The sequence below is a fragment of the Aspergillus alliaceus genome (genome assembly GCF_009176365.1).
Source record: "Aspergillus alliaceus strain CBS 536.65 unplaced genomic scaffold BDW43scaffold_8, whole genome shotgun sequence".
Classification (NCBI taxonomy): domain Eukaryota; kingdom Fungi; phylum Ascomycota; class Eurotiomycetes; order Eurotiales; family Aspergillaceae; genus Aspergillus; species Aspergillus alliaceus.
The window spans coordinates 220,778-232,663 of NW_022474691.1; the positions used below are offsets into that span (position 1 = coordinate 220,778).

Genomic DNA, 11,886 nt, shown 5'->3' on the forward strand with positions numbered 1-11,886 from the left:
GAAAGTTGGGCTTATTCAACATCTTGTTTCCATTCGAATTCTATTGATATGGTTAGCAGCGGCCTGCATTGACCCTAATCTAGGGATGGCATACTCTGTCGACACATCGGACAAAGCCCCTTGGAAGTTTCTTGCTGGATCCAGGTCATCAGACAGTGCTGTAGGCAGAGCTTCATCAGTTTGTATCCTCATGATCATATTTAGGCCCACTATCTCACCATATGGAAGGAATGTCCACATTTCCCCAGCACTGCAATTAATTAGTGGTTAGTTTCAATCCTCCTAATGTTAGCAAACAAGTCCAAAGAACTTACGTAGTGAACAATCGTCGCCGGGGAATTTGCAAGTCGGGCATGTTCCATCAAACTGGACGCGACAGATACCACAAACATCATCCTTGGGCATATCCCAGCGCCAAGTGGCGACCGCGTTCCACTCTTTCAGAGTGACTTTCATGGCTGATTGTGATGTGTTGTGATATGGTTGATATGATGGGGTGAATTTAATGAGGGGAGAAAAAGGAAAGTGGTCGGTGAGTCGGAGAAGTGGATCTGCAGAACGATAACGGTTCTTTTTCCTGGTTTGTTCTTTTCTACAAGGTATTTATTTTATTTATTTTTTTTTATTATTTTTAAATCATATTTTCACATGGCGGAGAAAATTGATTTCTTATAATTATTTTTCACCTCCACATTATAGGTCCAATTGATTGCTTACCTACGGGAATTAAAAATGAAATTAAAATTAAAATTAAGTAAATGAAATCAAAATAAGGATGAAAAACAAAAAGAATAAAACTACTCCGGACTTTCCCCTCACGGCACACTTTGCATCCGCTCCCATTAGTCCCGATTTATTTATTTATTAAGATTTAATCTCGTACCTTCTTCAATTCTTATCGTCTCCAGATCAGATGACACCATCCGACAACGACATTGCCAATTCGGTATGTAAAGACTGATCTCCTCTTTTACTTCGCTTTATATTTCCCCCTCCCCCAGTAATTCCCCGCACCGTGGTCATGGCTTTCGCAACCCTTCGTCACTCGATCCCTTCACCAACCCGTCTGCTTCGTCCGACCATGTCGGCTCCTTCCCAAGGGCGACTCCATTCCCAATGCCGCCAAATTTCCTTCTCCTCATATCTGGTCTCTCCCAAGGAGCTTCAGGAGGCCCTCAAGAAGAACCCATCCACCAAAATCTCGACTGCACCGCGCGTCATTCCCCTATGCGCGGCATGGTTTATGCCCAATGACCCGGAGGGCCGTAAAGGGATTGATATTTTCCGGAAACATCGCATACCTCAGGCTCGGTTCTTTGACTTGGATAAGATCAAAGATGCGGATTCTCCTTACCCCCACATGCTTCCCACTGCTGAGACGTTCGCCGATGCGATGGGCGAGCTTGGCATCAGGCGTGATGACGAGGTGGTAGTTTACGACACCGAAGAGCTCGGAATCTTCAGCGCCCCTCGTGTCGGCTGGACTCTCAGAGTATTTGGACACCCTCGAGTTCATATTCTGAACAATTACCGATTGTGGGTGCGCGAAGGATACCCGACGGAGACCGGAGAGCCCCAGCAGGTGGAGCGGACCAGCTACCCGGTCCCAAATTACGATTCTAAGTTGGTTATCCCTTACCTGGAGCTGAAGGAGATCGCCAAGGAGCATAGGAAAGAAGGTGCCAAAGAAGTTGAGATTCTGGATGCCCGATCCTACGGGCGCTGGGCGGGCACGGATCCCGAACCGCGCCCGGGACTGTCCTCAGGACATATCCCTGGTTCCAAGAGTTTCCCTTTCCAAAATTTACTGGATCCTGAGACGAAGACGTATCTCCCGAAGTCTGAACTACGGAAAATCTTCGAAGAACAGGAAATTGACGACTCTAAATCGATCATCAGCACCTGCGGTACAGGTGTGACGGCTACCATTATCGAGACTGCCTTGGGCGAAGCAGAGTACGGAGATGCTAACCTTCGGAGGGTATACGATGGCAGCTGGACGTAAGTCTCTCTTTCCTCTCTGCACAGTATCAGACCACCTGTAAATTCAATTGCTTACTGTGCTACTATCTGGTTTAGGGAATGGGCGCAGCGTGTCAAACCCGCTGATGGCCTGATCAAGAAAGTGAAATAGGACGGGGTCATGAGGTACTATGCGAATTTCCCATCGAGATGGCTCTTGATGCTTGTATGACATAGCGTTCGTTCTTTGCTTCTCCGGAGGACTTTTGTGTTACATTTCAATTGTCCTATAGATTGTAACACTGGTGAATATCCTATAGAATTGTTATCCTTAGAGTAGGATTATGAAATTGAACGGAAAATCTCTTCTCATCCTCTGGATCTGTTTCCTCTATGAGATTGGCTCGAACCATTGATGTAGAAACGTGTTGAACCTCGCCTCGTAGATTTAGAATGATGACTGTTCCGCTTAGTCAGTCGGGCAGGTTACTCCCACGGCATCACAGTTGATCCGCTGCCTCTTCAATACGTTCATTCTTCCTTTATCTTCGCTTTTATTCTTCCCGCGAATGACTCAGTCAGATCCCCAAAATGCTGCAGATGTTCCTTCTTTGTGAACCAGGATCCCAAGGTAAGTGCCTGGTGATTTGTTGGTTACCCCCCCAATTTGTGGTGGCCTGAGGATGTGTTCGGTGCCTATGGATTGACCCAATCTTAATGCCATTGCCCCCACATTCTCATATTCCTCCGCCATCAGTCCAAACCTCCTTCTGAGGACCTATCCGCTAACGCCGCGGCGGCTCAGTCGCACTCGTTAAATTCAGCCATTCGGTGTAGGGCAACTGCGCCGCCGTAATTTTCACTACGATTCAACTACGCGATCTGCTTCTTGTCGACCGCTCAAGCGATGTCGGCTGGACGCAAGGTCTTCCACTGTGCCGTGGATGAGACGGCGCTGACGACCAACATCAGCGAAATCAAAAAATGGACGACCAACGGGGCGATCACCCTTGTTGTTCCTCTATACAGTAAGTAACCTTTATCATTATCTCTCATACTCCTTATGATTTTCTTTTTGAGTCTTTGGATCATTCCACGTTTTGCTCACCATGTCCCCCTTCCCTCAGCCCTTGAACGCCTCCACGCATTGAAACGAGTCGGGTCTCAAGTCGCCATCAACGCCCGCGAGGCTGTTCGCTTCCTCGACCGTGTTACTTCTGGAAAGGACAATACCCCTGCCGATCGCGTGGCTCTTCAGGGCCCGATGGAGCAATACGAGAGCTGGGAGGATGCGGAGAAGTTCTTTCTACCGGAATTTGAGGAAGAGCCGGAAGCGATGAAGGGAACTGGTGTAGAGGAGATGCCACTGGGAAAGAGGGGATCTAAAGGAAAGGGTAGCAAGAAAAACGGAGCTCCCGACGATCTGTCGCAAATGCTTCTCAACAAGCTGAACTTTAAGGACTCGGATGTCGCATCGGTTAACTCTGCAGGGACTCACAGTGCCCCTGCATCGCCATCTTCTTCGAGGAGTTCCCGCACGAGCCCCGAATGTGCCAACTCTCATGTGGTCGAGAATGGAAATGGAACGAAAAATACCAAAGCAAAGCAACCGAACGGGCATAAACGATCTGCTTCCGGCTCCACCATCCCCACGGTTCCCTTGGTGCTCCGACCGCTACTCAGCGCATTGCTGTGGCGTTTGCACCACGGCCCAGATGCGTCCAATACGGCGAAAAGCTGTATCCTCATCACAAACGACCGTCCTACGCAGATTTGGGCCCAGAAATTTGGTATTGGCGTGAAAAACATCCACCAACTACGAACCTCCATTCAGTACGAAGAACGGGAATACAAAAACCGCTGCAAATACGTGGAGAAAACCCAAACCCAGGCGCCCGAACCGAAGCCCCTGCTTTCCTATGAGGATGAAAGCGATGAGGATGAACTGGTCTTTGTCCCTCGTGGCCGCGGGAAAGGAACTTCGCGAGGAGGGTCGCGTGGCGGAAACAGCCGGAAACCCACAACGTCCAAGACTGTGGCGCCACCCGTGGATAGCGCGATGGAAATCCCTACTCAGCCCATTGACCCCAACTCGTTCAGTCGATCTTTGCCCGCCACTACCGCCACTACCACCAAGCAGCCGACGATCGATCTCAGTACTCAGTCTGGGGCTGCACGTGGCATGGCCGGTGCATCTCGGAACTACAGCAGCGGTCGTCGTGGAGCTCCTCGTGGACCGACTCGTGGTAGCAGCCGCGGCCGTGGGAAACTCTGGGTTCCTTGAGCGGAAAACAGAGCCCCGTTGATTGTGATGTCGACGGAGCATTGATTTGCAAATTCCAACAGAGACCACTGTGGTTGTTATTAGAAGCAGGAATCATCCTCCGTTCCCGGGCTGCCTACTGGTCGATGTCAGTTTAGACTGTGACTTGATGGATGAGGCGAATGGCTCCTATGTGGATGGCACGGACATGAAGAATGAGTACGAGTCGGATACGGCATACTGATTCGATCCATACGACCATACTCATATGAGACCGATGATCAGGCTCTAGGTTATGTTCTGGGTCCGACCGGTTCTCTTGCCCATGCACTTGCTTTCCGTTAGGATGGAGGAACGAGCTTTTTGTTTTATGTCCTTCCACCTGTCGGGTGCTCATGGATCACCTCTGTGCGATCCGACATGCGCAAACGAGCTAGCTATTCAACATATTACTCGGCAGTTACCGCCCATGCCTATGACAGTTATCTTGCTTATTTTGTTGAACCTGTTGATATTGCTCTGTGGCTTTGTGGAAGTATGAAGGATGGTCAAGACGCATGCTCTGTAGTGCTTCTGGTATTGTTTATTAAAAAAAAAAAAAAAAGAGAAAAGGACAGTGTTGATGAGGCATGAGTCCTATGTTTATTTAATTGACCACACAGTGATCCTATTATTATTATTAATTATTATGATGCATTCCCGTGCCTTGGACTATAAAAGAAACTCTAATGCAAGCCGTGAGGTCATGCCTCCAGCTTCCAAGTCCCGTGGATCCAACGCATGTCACTTGACTGCCCCTCCTCCACTCCTGTTTCCCCTCCATCTCTCTACTACATATCCCAGGAATAAATTAATCCAATACGTAAGTCCTCCCTGCATCCCTGGAAGCTATACATACCCACTAGCCCTCCCTCGAACTCAAAAACTTACCCAAACTATAGTCCTTTGATACTAACCATCGCATACAGCCCTAGCAACCAACGCAACACAATGATCACCAACGTAGATGAAACCTCCCTCGCTGCATCAGCCATCGAGCGACGCAATTCTCTCGAGAAACATCTCCTAAATCGCCCTGATCCTCAAGATCTCAAAGAAAGACATATCCTGCTGGACACGAACGCCGCTCCGTACGTTTCTGTCAACTCCGTACTGTACTCTGTTTCGCATTCAAAGCCACTAACGACACCCAGATCCATCCAAGCAGCAACGCAGGAACTCGCCCGTCAGCGCACCAGTGACAGTCTCAAGAAACATCTGGAGCACAGACCGGATCGCGAGGAACTGGTTGAGCGTGCGTATTTCAACTCACCTACCCATTCTGTCCATCCCCATTATCGGGAAAAGACCACTACGAACTAGATATTAGCTTCTATACTAACGTAGGTCAATAATGAAATAAAGGCAATATCCTCCCACATATCAACGCAGCTCCGGCTCTCCAGGCCCACGCCCGCGAACTGGAGAAACATATGCTGGCTGATCATCTCGACCAAAAGATTCAGGGCCGGCCGCAGCCGGAGGAACTCATTTCCCAGGGGATCCTTACAGAGGATGAGGATCCGAGAAATCCGGCTGTCTGACTGCTTCTCTCACATGGGTGCACTTAATTTACGGGACTTGTTTTGACGGAGCACATGGATGGATTTTACGGGTTATGCTTGACGATATCTTTTCTCCAAGGTCGACAGTATGTAATGGACGGTACAGTACAAGCTTCAGGTAACATAAATCTCATCTTCCGAAATGGGGCGTATATGTCAAATGTAGCTAGCTAGCTAGCTTAGTTCAGGACAAACTCAACTATTTTATATATACATATATAGAGTACCTCTCCTCTCCCTTGCTATCTGATCAAATAAAACAACCTACTAATTAATACCCCTCCACCTCCCCCGACAGATCCGGCATCCACCCACTCGGCCTCTCACTCCCACGCACCAAAACCCCGTAAGCAGCCCTCTCCACCTTCTCCACACTCCCCTGCATAACCTCCATCTTCTTCCCTAAATCCTTCATCATAAAATGCCTCCTCGGAACACTAATTCCTTCAAACAGCGCCCTCATCTCCTGCAAATCCACCACAATCCCCGCCTGTTCCCTACTCAAAACCCCCTTCTTCTCTCCCCCTTCCGCAGCACCCGACCCCGCTGACAACGCTGTAACCGCAAACCGCATCATCTCCCCCGTCAAATCAAATAACCCCATCACATAATCCTCCTCCGTAACCAGTATCTCCGTGGGCAGTTTCCCAGCCACCTCAGACAAGGAAATAAGCGTCTGATGCTCGAGGTAGTGGTGGAAAGAAAGTGCTTCGATAAACTCCTGTATCGCGCCGCTGAGTTGGCGTTGGTAGCGCCATTTATTCGGGCCGGTTATGTCGGGCACGGCGGAGGTGAAAAGGGACTCGATTTGCGTGAAGCGGGACTGGGTTTCTTTTACGATGTGCGGGGGGATTGGGGTGGCGATTTTTCGGATCCTATATTATATTGAGTCGGATTTAGTTAGGTATGTTTGCTTTTGGGGAGGGTGAGGTCGGGCTGGGGTCGAGTTGGGTAGTTGTATACCGTTGAAGGGAGAAGATGCTGGTGTTTTTCATTTTTTGTTAGCTTTGTTTTGGGGTTCCTTTTGGTGGTCGTGGATTGCATGGCGGGTTGGGGAAGGGGAGGGGGAGACGTACATCTTCTTGCTTAGGGCTGTGATGTCTCGGGAGATTTTGATGAGTCTTTCGCGGCGGTCGTGGTGTTCGTCTAGTTCGTTGCGGAAGGTTGAGAAGATGGAGAGTATTTGGGTTGATGGGTCGGACATTGTTTGGTTTTGGTTTTGGTTTTGGAGTTGGTCGTTGGGTTTGTTGGTTTCGAGTGAGAGTTGTTTGCCGTCCCATGTGCGTTTTGTTCCGGCCATTTATTCGGGATTGGTTGCGACTGGAGTGGGAGGGGAGGTGATGGACGGAGCGGAGGAGGGGAATTATTTGCGGGAATTGAATCAAGTCAGTATGGAATGAGCGTCATCACTGGGTTTGGGGCTAGGACGGATTGGGGTGATGATCTGATAAGATATGAGGTCTGTTTTGCGTGTGTTTAAGTGGGGATGTTATTTTCATTTAGATTCTTCTATTAGACTTTTTATTAGTTTCCACTATCCCTTATCCCATGTCCTTCTGCTACTCTTGGACATAAATTTGCAAAGTCCATTTCTCTTCCCAGACGAGAATGGAGATGACTAAAGGTGTACGGATTTGGGCTCAGGTACGAAGACGAAACGTGGAGAGATGGTTGCTGGACTTCGTCCATTCTGCTGCTTCTCCTTGATACTTTCCTTTCAAATAGATGTTTTGGATTCATTAACACCTTTAGGCTGTTGAGTGAAGTTCATAAGTGGGGCCACCGAGCCAAATCTACTTGGAGGGTGAGGTATATACAGCGAGGTTTTATCCAACCATAAACATCTAAGTGTATGCACCGTCCAATATGTATGCACCCTGTAATATCATCATATAATGACTTCATAGGGACGCAATAATATAGCAGAAACATCCCTTAAAATCACTGACCAAGATACTTGTACTTCAAAGGCGCATCGCCCGGATTCAAACCGGTCACGGTAATCGTCTGCCCATCCCCTGGTACGATGTCGATGGCACTGTCACTCAGTCTGACGCCATCCCGTTCTTCAAAGACGAGGCACTTGACAGGCTTCTTCGCAGTAATCAGCAACTTCTGCTCGTTACTAGATTCTGAAACCATATTCACTTCTAGTCCCCGATCAGACAAGTCAAGGTATTTGAACGGTTGGGGCCAATCCACATCGCGAGCAGCCACCTCACCGGCCACCCACAGCCGAGCTGCGAGTACATGAGGCTCAGGCTGTGCCTTGTGATCAATAATACCTTCCAGAATGTTTGTGGTCCCGTTCGACACAATCTTGACATTTTCACGCACAATAGGCTCGCGGACGTCAAGTCCAGTGTTGACGGAAAGGAATCTAAGCTCTATTGTGCCAATGCTCCCCTTTTGTAGACTGCTGGCAATCCAGAGCTCATACTTGCTTGTCTTTGGGGGTTGTGCATGAGTCACACTCCAATCATGGTGTTCTCTCTGCACACCTATGGCAATGGGCTTCAGCACACGCGCCACGGCGTAAAATGCGGGCTTGGGCCTCAGGAAGTAGTCCACAATGGCCCAGGAGATAGTAGGCCAGCAATCATTGAGTTGCCAAAGTAGGGCGCCACCGCAATGTCTCTCATCACCCCACTGACGGCGCCATCCACGGTATCCGAACATCATTGTTTCAGCCTGGACGACCTGGGTGAGATAAACGTATGTCTACACCAAGTTAGCTAAATAGGCCTCTAGAATCGAGTCAGATCACGCACCTCCAGATCTGTGGCTGTTCTTAGGTTCTCGACAAGGTATGTGGCAATCCTTCTCTCGTGACCGTCGGCCTTGTTATGGAAGTCGAGGACATGTGACTGAGGATACTTGTCTGCCTCATTTTCGACAAAATAATCAATCGTGGACATATGGGGGAATGCTTCCATCCCGAATTCGCTGTTGAAACGTCCTCCGAGAGTATCAAAAATTTGATACTTTTCCTGAGTCCCATGCCATACTACCCATTTATTAGCATAGGCTCAATCTAAAGTACAGCTCGACTTACCATTCCACTGATGCATATCGCCAACTGTAGGATCGGATGTCACCTTTCCATCACCCCAAGGGCTTCCGGGATGATAGAATGTCTTGGGGGACAGTTTCTCCACCACGGAGGGTAGTAGCTTCTCGTATATGTAGCGCGCCGGGAAATCGGTCTTGAGCCAGTTCTCCGGGTTCTTGTCCTCATAGTCGTAAACAAGGCCGGCACTCTCTTGCACCTGGTAGTCTTCATTGTTCCCCACATACACCACGATTGACGGGTGATGGCGCAGTCGACGCACGTTATAGATTGCTTCCTTTTCGATGGACTCTAGTAGCTTAGGCCACGTTGGGTAGTTCCCACAGCCAAACATGAAGTCTTGCCACACCAGGACACCAAGTTCGTCACAAGCTTGGTAGAAACTATCATCCTCATAACAGCCACCGCCCCACACCCTAGCACCTGTTAACAAACTGTTGTTTATAGAGGGCTGACTAAACATACCGGATCATCACTTGACGGCCGGCGACCATCAACTCAATCCATTTGCGATACCGTTCGGCAGTGATGCTGGGGAGGAGGTTGTCGGCAGGAATCCAGCACGAGCCACCACAGAAGACATCGACTCCATTGATTCGGAAGAAAAAAGACTTGCCGTGTTTGTCGGGTTGTTGAATAAGTTCCGCAGTTCGAATACCAATCTTCTTGGATACACTGTGAAGCTCATGCTTGTCTGTCTCCAAGGACACATAGATCTCATAAAGGGTAGGGTCACCATAGCCGTGGGGCCACCAAAGAGACGGTTGCTTCACATCGAATGTCACCCTGGCAACCCTATCCTTCGGCGTAGCAACCTTACGAGCGACCTCATTGCCATGGAGGCTGAGTACGAAGGTAGCCTTATATGTGTCACCCGAGTCCGCAGCATCCACTTCAGCTAAAGCCGAAATTTGGGCTGTTTGATGGTCCGGCGCTAGCTCTACCTCTGTCCAAAGGTCAGAGACCCTGGCCGAAAACACCTCGAGTCGCACCTCCCGCCAGATACCCGCCGTCGACAAGAGGGGACCCCAGTCCCAGCCCCAATGATATTGGGCTTTCCTCACGGCCATCCTTGCTGGGTCTCCATTAAAAGAAGCCCAGTTGTGACTGGTGTCGTTCGCTCGAAGCTCCCGCGCCCTGCGCATAGCACAATCGAATTTGATTTCGAGCACATGATCCCCGTCTGCTTCCAGAGCCTTGGTCACATCTATACGATGAGCAAGGAACATGTTATCACTCTCCAGGATGACGCTGTCATCAAGCTTGACTGTAGCGAAGGTGTCTAACCCGTCAAATGCCAAGACAACGGATGCCCCAGCGGGGATGACAGGCTTCTGGAACACGGTTCGGTAGGTCCACGACTTTTCGTTGACCCATCTTGCATCAAGCTCATTGAACCCGACGTATGGGTTCTTCAGCCTGAGAGTATGGGATATCTATTAGCGATTGGATTGTATACTGAAAGATGTGAAGCAATGCATACTTCTGATTGGCTTGCAGATCCTGATGGGCAACAGAAGGAACAACAGGTACCGGCATCCAAGCTTCAGGCGACTGGTCGTCGCTATCTTTGAAGTTCCATCCTGTAGATAGAGGATAGTAAGAGAATGTCGCCATGACGCTATCTGATGGGGTTGAAGTGCCGATTGATGCTCAGAACCTCAGGCACATTCAGGGACAGAGAGGAGAGGAGACTTGTGTTCATTCAACCCCATAAAGCGGAAATTCCCCGGATTTTAGATCCCAACTCCCCATGGTGTAAAGGATGGTTGCATGTCGAGAGTGTTTCTATGCGAGGTATGCGGAGTGTCCCTCCGTACCCCACGTGTTGACATTTCCTTTTTCGGACGTCCTGGCACGGAGGTCTGTCCTTGCCCGATTGCGTTAGCGCCATTGAAATCAACTTCGGCCACTGAGTGTCGCTCCTTTTGGTCCTTTTACTTTACCCATGGGTCGCAAGCGAGTTCAGGCTGTTTGGCTTCGTCCCTGAATGAATGAGAAGATTCTTCGTCGCAGTGAAACATGGATACGAGACGGCTTGTTCGGACCTCCTGTCTCTATGCGGTACCCTTACCGACAACGTTTTCCCCAAAACTGTTAAATCTCCGACGTTTCTCCCACCTCTTTCCGTAATGGACACGGACAAACTTCCGTCTAGCTCTCTACATCCTTTACCCGGTCAATTAGCAAAGACGTTGTTAAGTCATGGACTGTTGATACAAATGGTCGAGGATTGCCATCAGTGAGGTGTTTCTCTTTCCTTTGACCATACATCGTTCGCGATTCTGCCGGAAAACAGATATTTCATGGGGGATTGAGTTTTCTTCTGTCCTTGTCTTTACTCGAATCAAAGCTGCCATGTATAAACCTTAATTGAGAAAAGGTGGTTCGGCCACTGGGGGTTTTCCATAGCCGCACCAAATATTATACCGCCCTCCTCCCCCCCAAACTGCAGTGCGAGAGGAATACTGCTGAGCCACTTGCCTCTCTCCTTGAGACATTTGACGCGTCGCCTGGTGCTAGACTACTTCCTTGGTCTGACCCTTCGGCTTCGGTGTCCGGATCAGCCCCTCATCGTACCATCGATTTGAAAGCAGTTTCGCCTTCCCTAATGCACTAAATTTAAATGAAGGGGATATGTTCTTTTTGCCTGTCAGTGCACGAGGGGGGAAAATGGCGCATTGCTTGGCGCCACTCTTTGTCGTTGGCCGTTGGATCAACGCTTACCTCTGCTCGAATGGAGGGCTTCGTCAGCATCGATGATTGGGGGTGTATCTGCCCTTTCGGGTGAACGGCGATAGTTACAATGGCTAGTGGTTCGGGCCCTACTGAATGGCTTGATGGTCAACATTTCCTATCTAGTCGACCTGCACCTCGTCCTAAGACTTTCAAGAGGGTGCCTCCTGTTGATCACAAAACCCGTGAACGGCTTTGAAAATTTCGGCGAAATTATCAGGGTTTTTAACCCCACTGGTGGAATATGGCCA

General features: G+C 49.3%; 6 protein-coding genes across 6 annotated transcripts; 3 read left to right on the forward strand and 3 right to left on the reverse strand.

Annotated features, from left to right (window-relative positions):
* Window positions 1-11: 11 nt before the first annotated feature.
* BDW43DRAFT_308164 (anaphase promoting complex subunit 11) lies at window positions 12-456 on the reverse strand (the record flags this gene model as incomplete). Its single annotated transcript, XM_032046422.1, has 4 exons — window positions 12-40; window positions 95-158; window positions 219-250; window positions 315-456. 4 exons carry the CDS (start codon window positions 454-456, stop codon window positions 12-14), a joined length of 267 nt encoding a protein of 88 aa, XP_031903321.1.
* A 358-nt stretch (window positions 457-814) lies between these two features.
* Window positions 815-2,508, forward strand: BDW43DRAFT_239910 (sulfurtransferase). The gene is made up of 2 exons (XM_032039654.1): window positions 815-2,001; window positions 2,080-2,508. Exons 1-2 carry the CDS (start codon window positions 1,022-1,024, stop codon window positions 2,132-2,134), a joined length of 1,035 nt encoding a protein of 344 aa, XP_031903322.1. The 5' UTR covers window positions 815-1,021; the 3' UTR covers window positions 2,135-2,508.
* A 538-nt stretch (window positions 2,509-3,046) lies between these two features.
* Window positions 3,047-4,904, forward strand: BDW43DRAFT_267066 (uncharacterized protein). Its single transcript, XM_032040948.1, has one exon. It carries the CDS (start codon window positions 3,227-3,229, stop codon window positions 4,244-4,246), a length of 1,020 nt encoding a protein of 339 aa, XP_031903323.1. The 5' UTR covers window positions 3,047-3,226; the 3' UTR covers window positions 4,247-4,904.
* Window positions 4,905-5,215: 311 nt separating this feature from the next.
* Window positions 5,216-5,808, forward strand: BDW43DRAFT_308167 (RPEL repeat-containing protein; the record flags this gene model as incomplete). The annotated part of the gene is made up of 3 exons (XM_032046423.1): window positions 5,216-5,355; window positions 5,419-5,519; window positions 5,630-5,808. 3 exons carry the CDS (start codon window positions 5,216-5,218, stop codon window positions 5,806-5,808), a joined length of 420 nt encoding a protein of 139 aa, XP_031903324.1.
* A 35-nt stretch (window positions 5,809-5,843) lies between these two features.
* On the reverse strand, window positions 5,844-7,309 carry BDW43DRAFT_239937 (translin family protein). Its single transcript, XM_032039655.1, has 3 exons — window positions 6,906-7,309; window positions 6,793-6,810; window positions 5,844-6,704 (listed from the first exon to the last, which is right to left on the reverse strand). The coding sequence occupies exons 1-3, from the start codon at window positions 7,127-7,129 to the stop codon at window positions 6,101-6,103; spliced, it is 846 nt and encodes a 281-aa protein (XP_031903325.1). The 5' UTR covers window positions 7,130-7,309; the 3' UTR covers window positions 5,844-6,100.
* Window positions 7,310-7,558: 249 nt separating this feature from the next.
* On the reverse strand, window positions 7,559-10,704 carry BDW43DRAFT_239965 (beta-mannosidase). The gene is made up of 5 exons (XM_032039656.1): window positions 10,383-10,704; window positions 9,365-10,318; window positions 8,885-9,315; window positions 8,601-8,836; window positions 7,559-8,550 (listed from the first exon to the last, which is right to left on the reverse strand). The coding sequence occupies exons 1-5, from the start codon at window positions 10,514-10,516 to the stop codon at window positions 7,771-7,773; spliced, it is 2,535 nt and encodes an 844-aa protein (XP_031903326.1). The 5' UTR covers window positions 10,517-10,704; the 3' UTR covers window positions 7,559-7,770.
* Between the last annotated feature and the right edge of the window lie 1,182 nt (window positions 10,705-11,886).

Bases quoted from the DNA above. Each gene is read 5' to 3' on its own strand.
- BDW43DRAFT_239965 (XM_032039656.1), bottom strand. From the start codon at position 10,516: ATGGCGACATTCTCTTACTATCCTCTATCTACAGGATGGAACTTCAAA. The intron at 10,319-10,382 runs GTATGCATTGCT...CCATACTCTCAG, and splicing joins GATCTGCAAGCCAATCAGAA to GCTGAAGAACCCATACGTCG. The intron at 8,837-8,884 runs GTAAGTCGAGCT...ATAAATGGGTAG, and splicing joins CGATATGCATCAGTGGAATG to TATGGCATGGGACTCAGGAA.
- BDW43DRAFT_267066 (XM_032040948.1), top strand. From the start codon at position 3,227: ATGGAGCAATACGAGAGCTGGGAGGATGCGGAGAAGTTCTTTCTACCG.
- BDW43DRAFT_239910 (XM_032039654.1), top strand. From the start codon at position 1,022: ATGGCTTTCGCAACCCTTCGTCACTCGATCCCTTCACCAACCCGTCTG. The intron at 2,002-2,079 runs GTAAGTCTCTCT...TATCTGGTTTAG, and splicing joins GTATACGATGGCAGCTGGAC to GGAATGGGCGCAGCGTGTCA.
- BDW43DRAFT_239937 (XM_032039655.1), bottom strand. From the start codon at position 7,129: ATGGCCGGAACAAAACGCACATGGGACGGCAAACAACTCTCACTCGAA.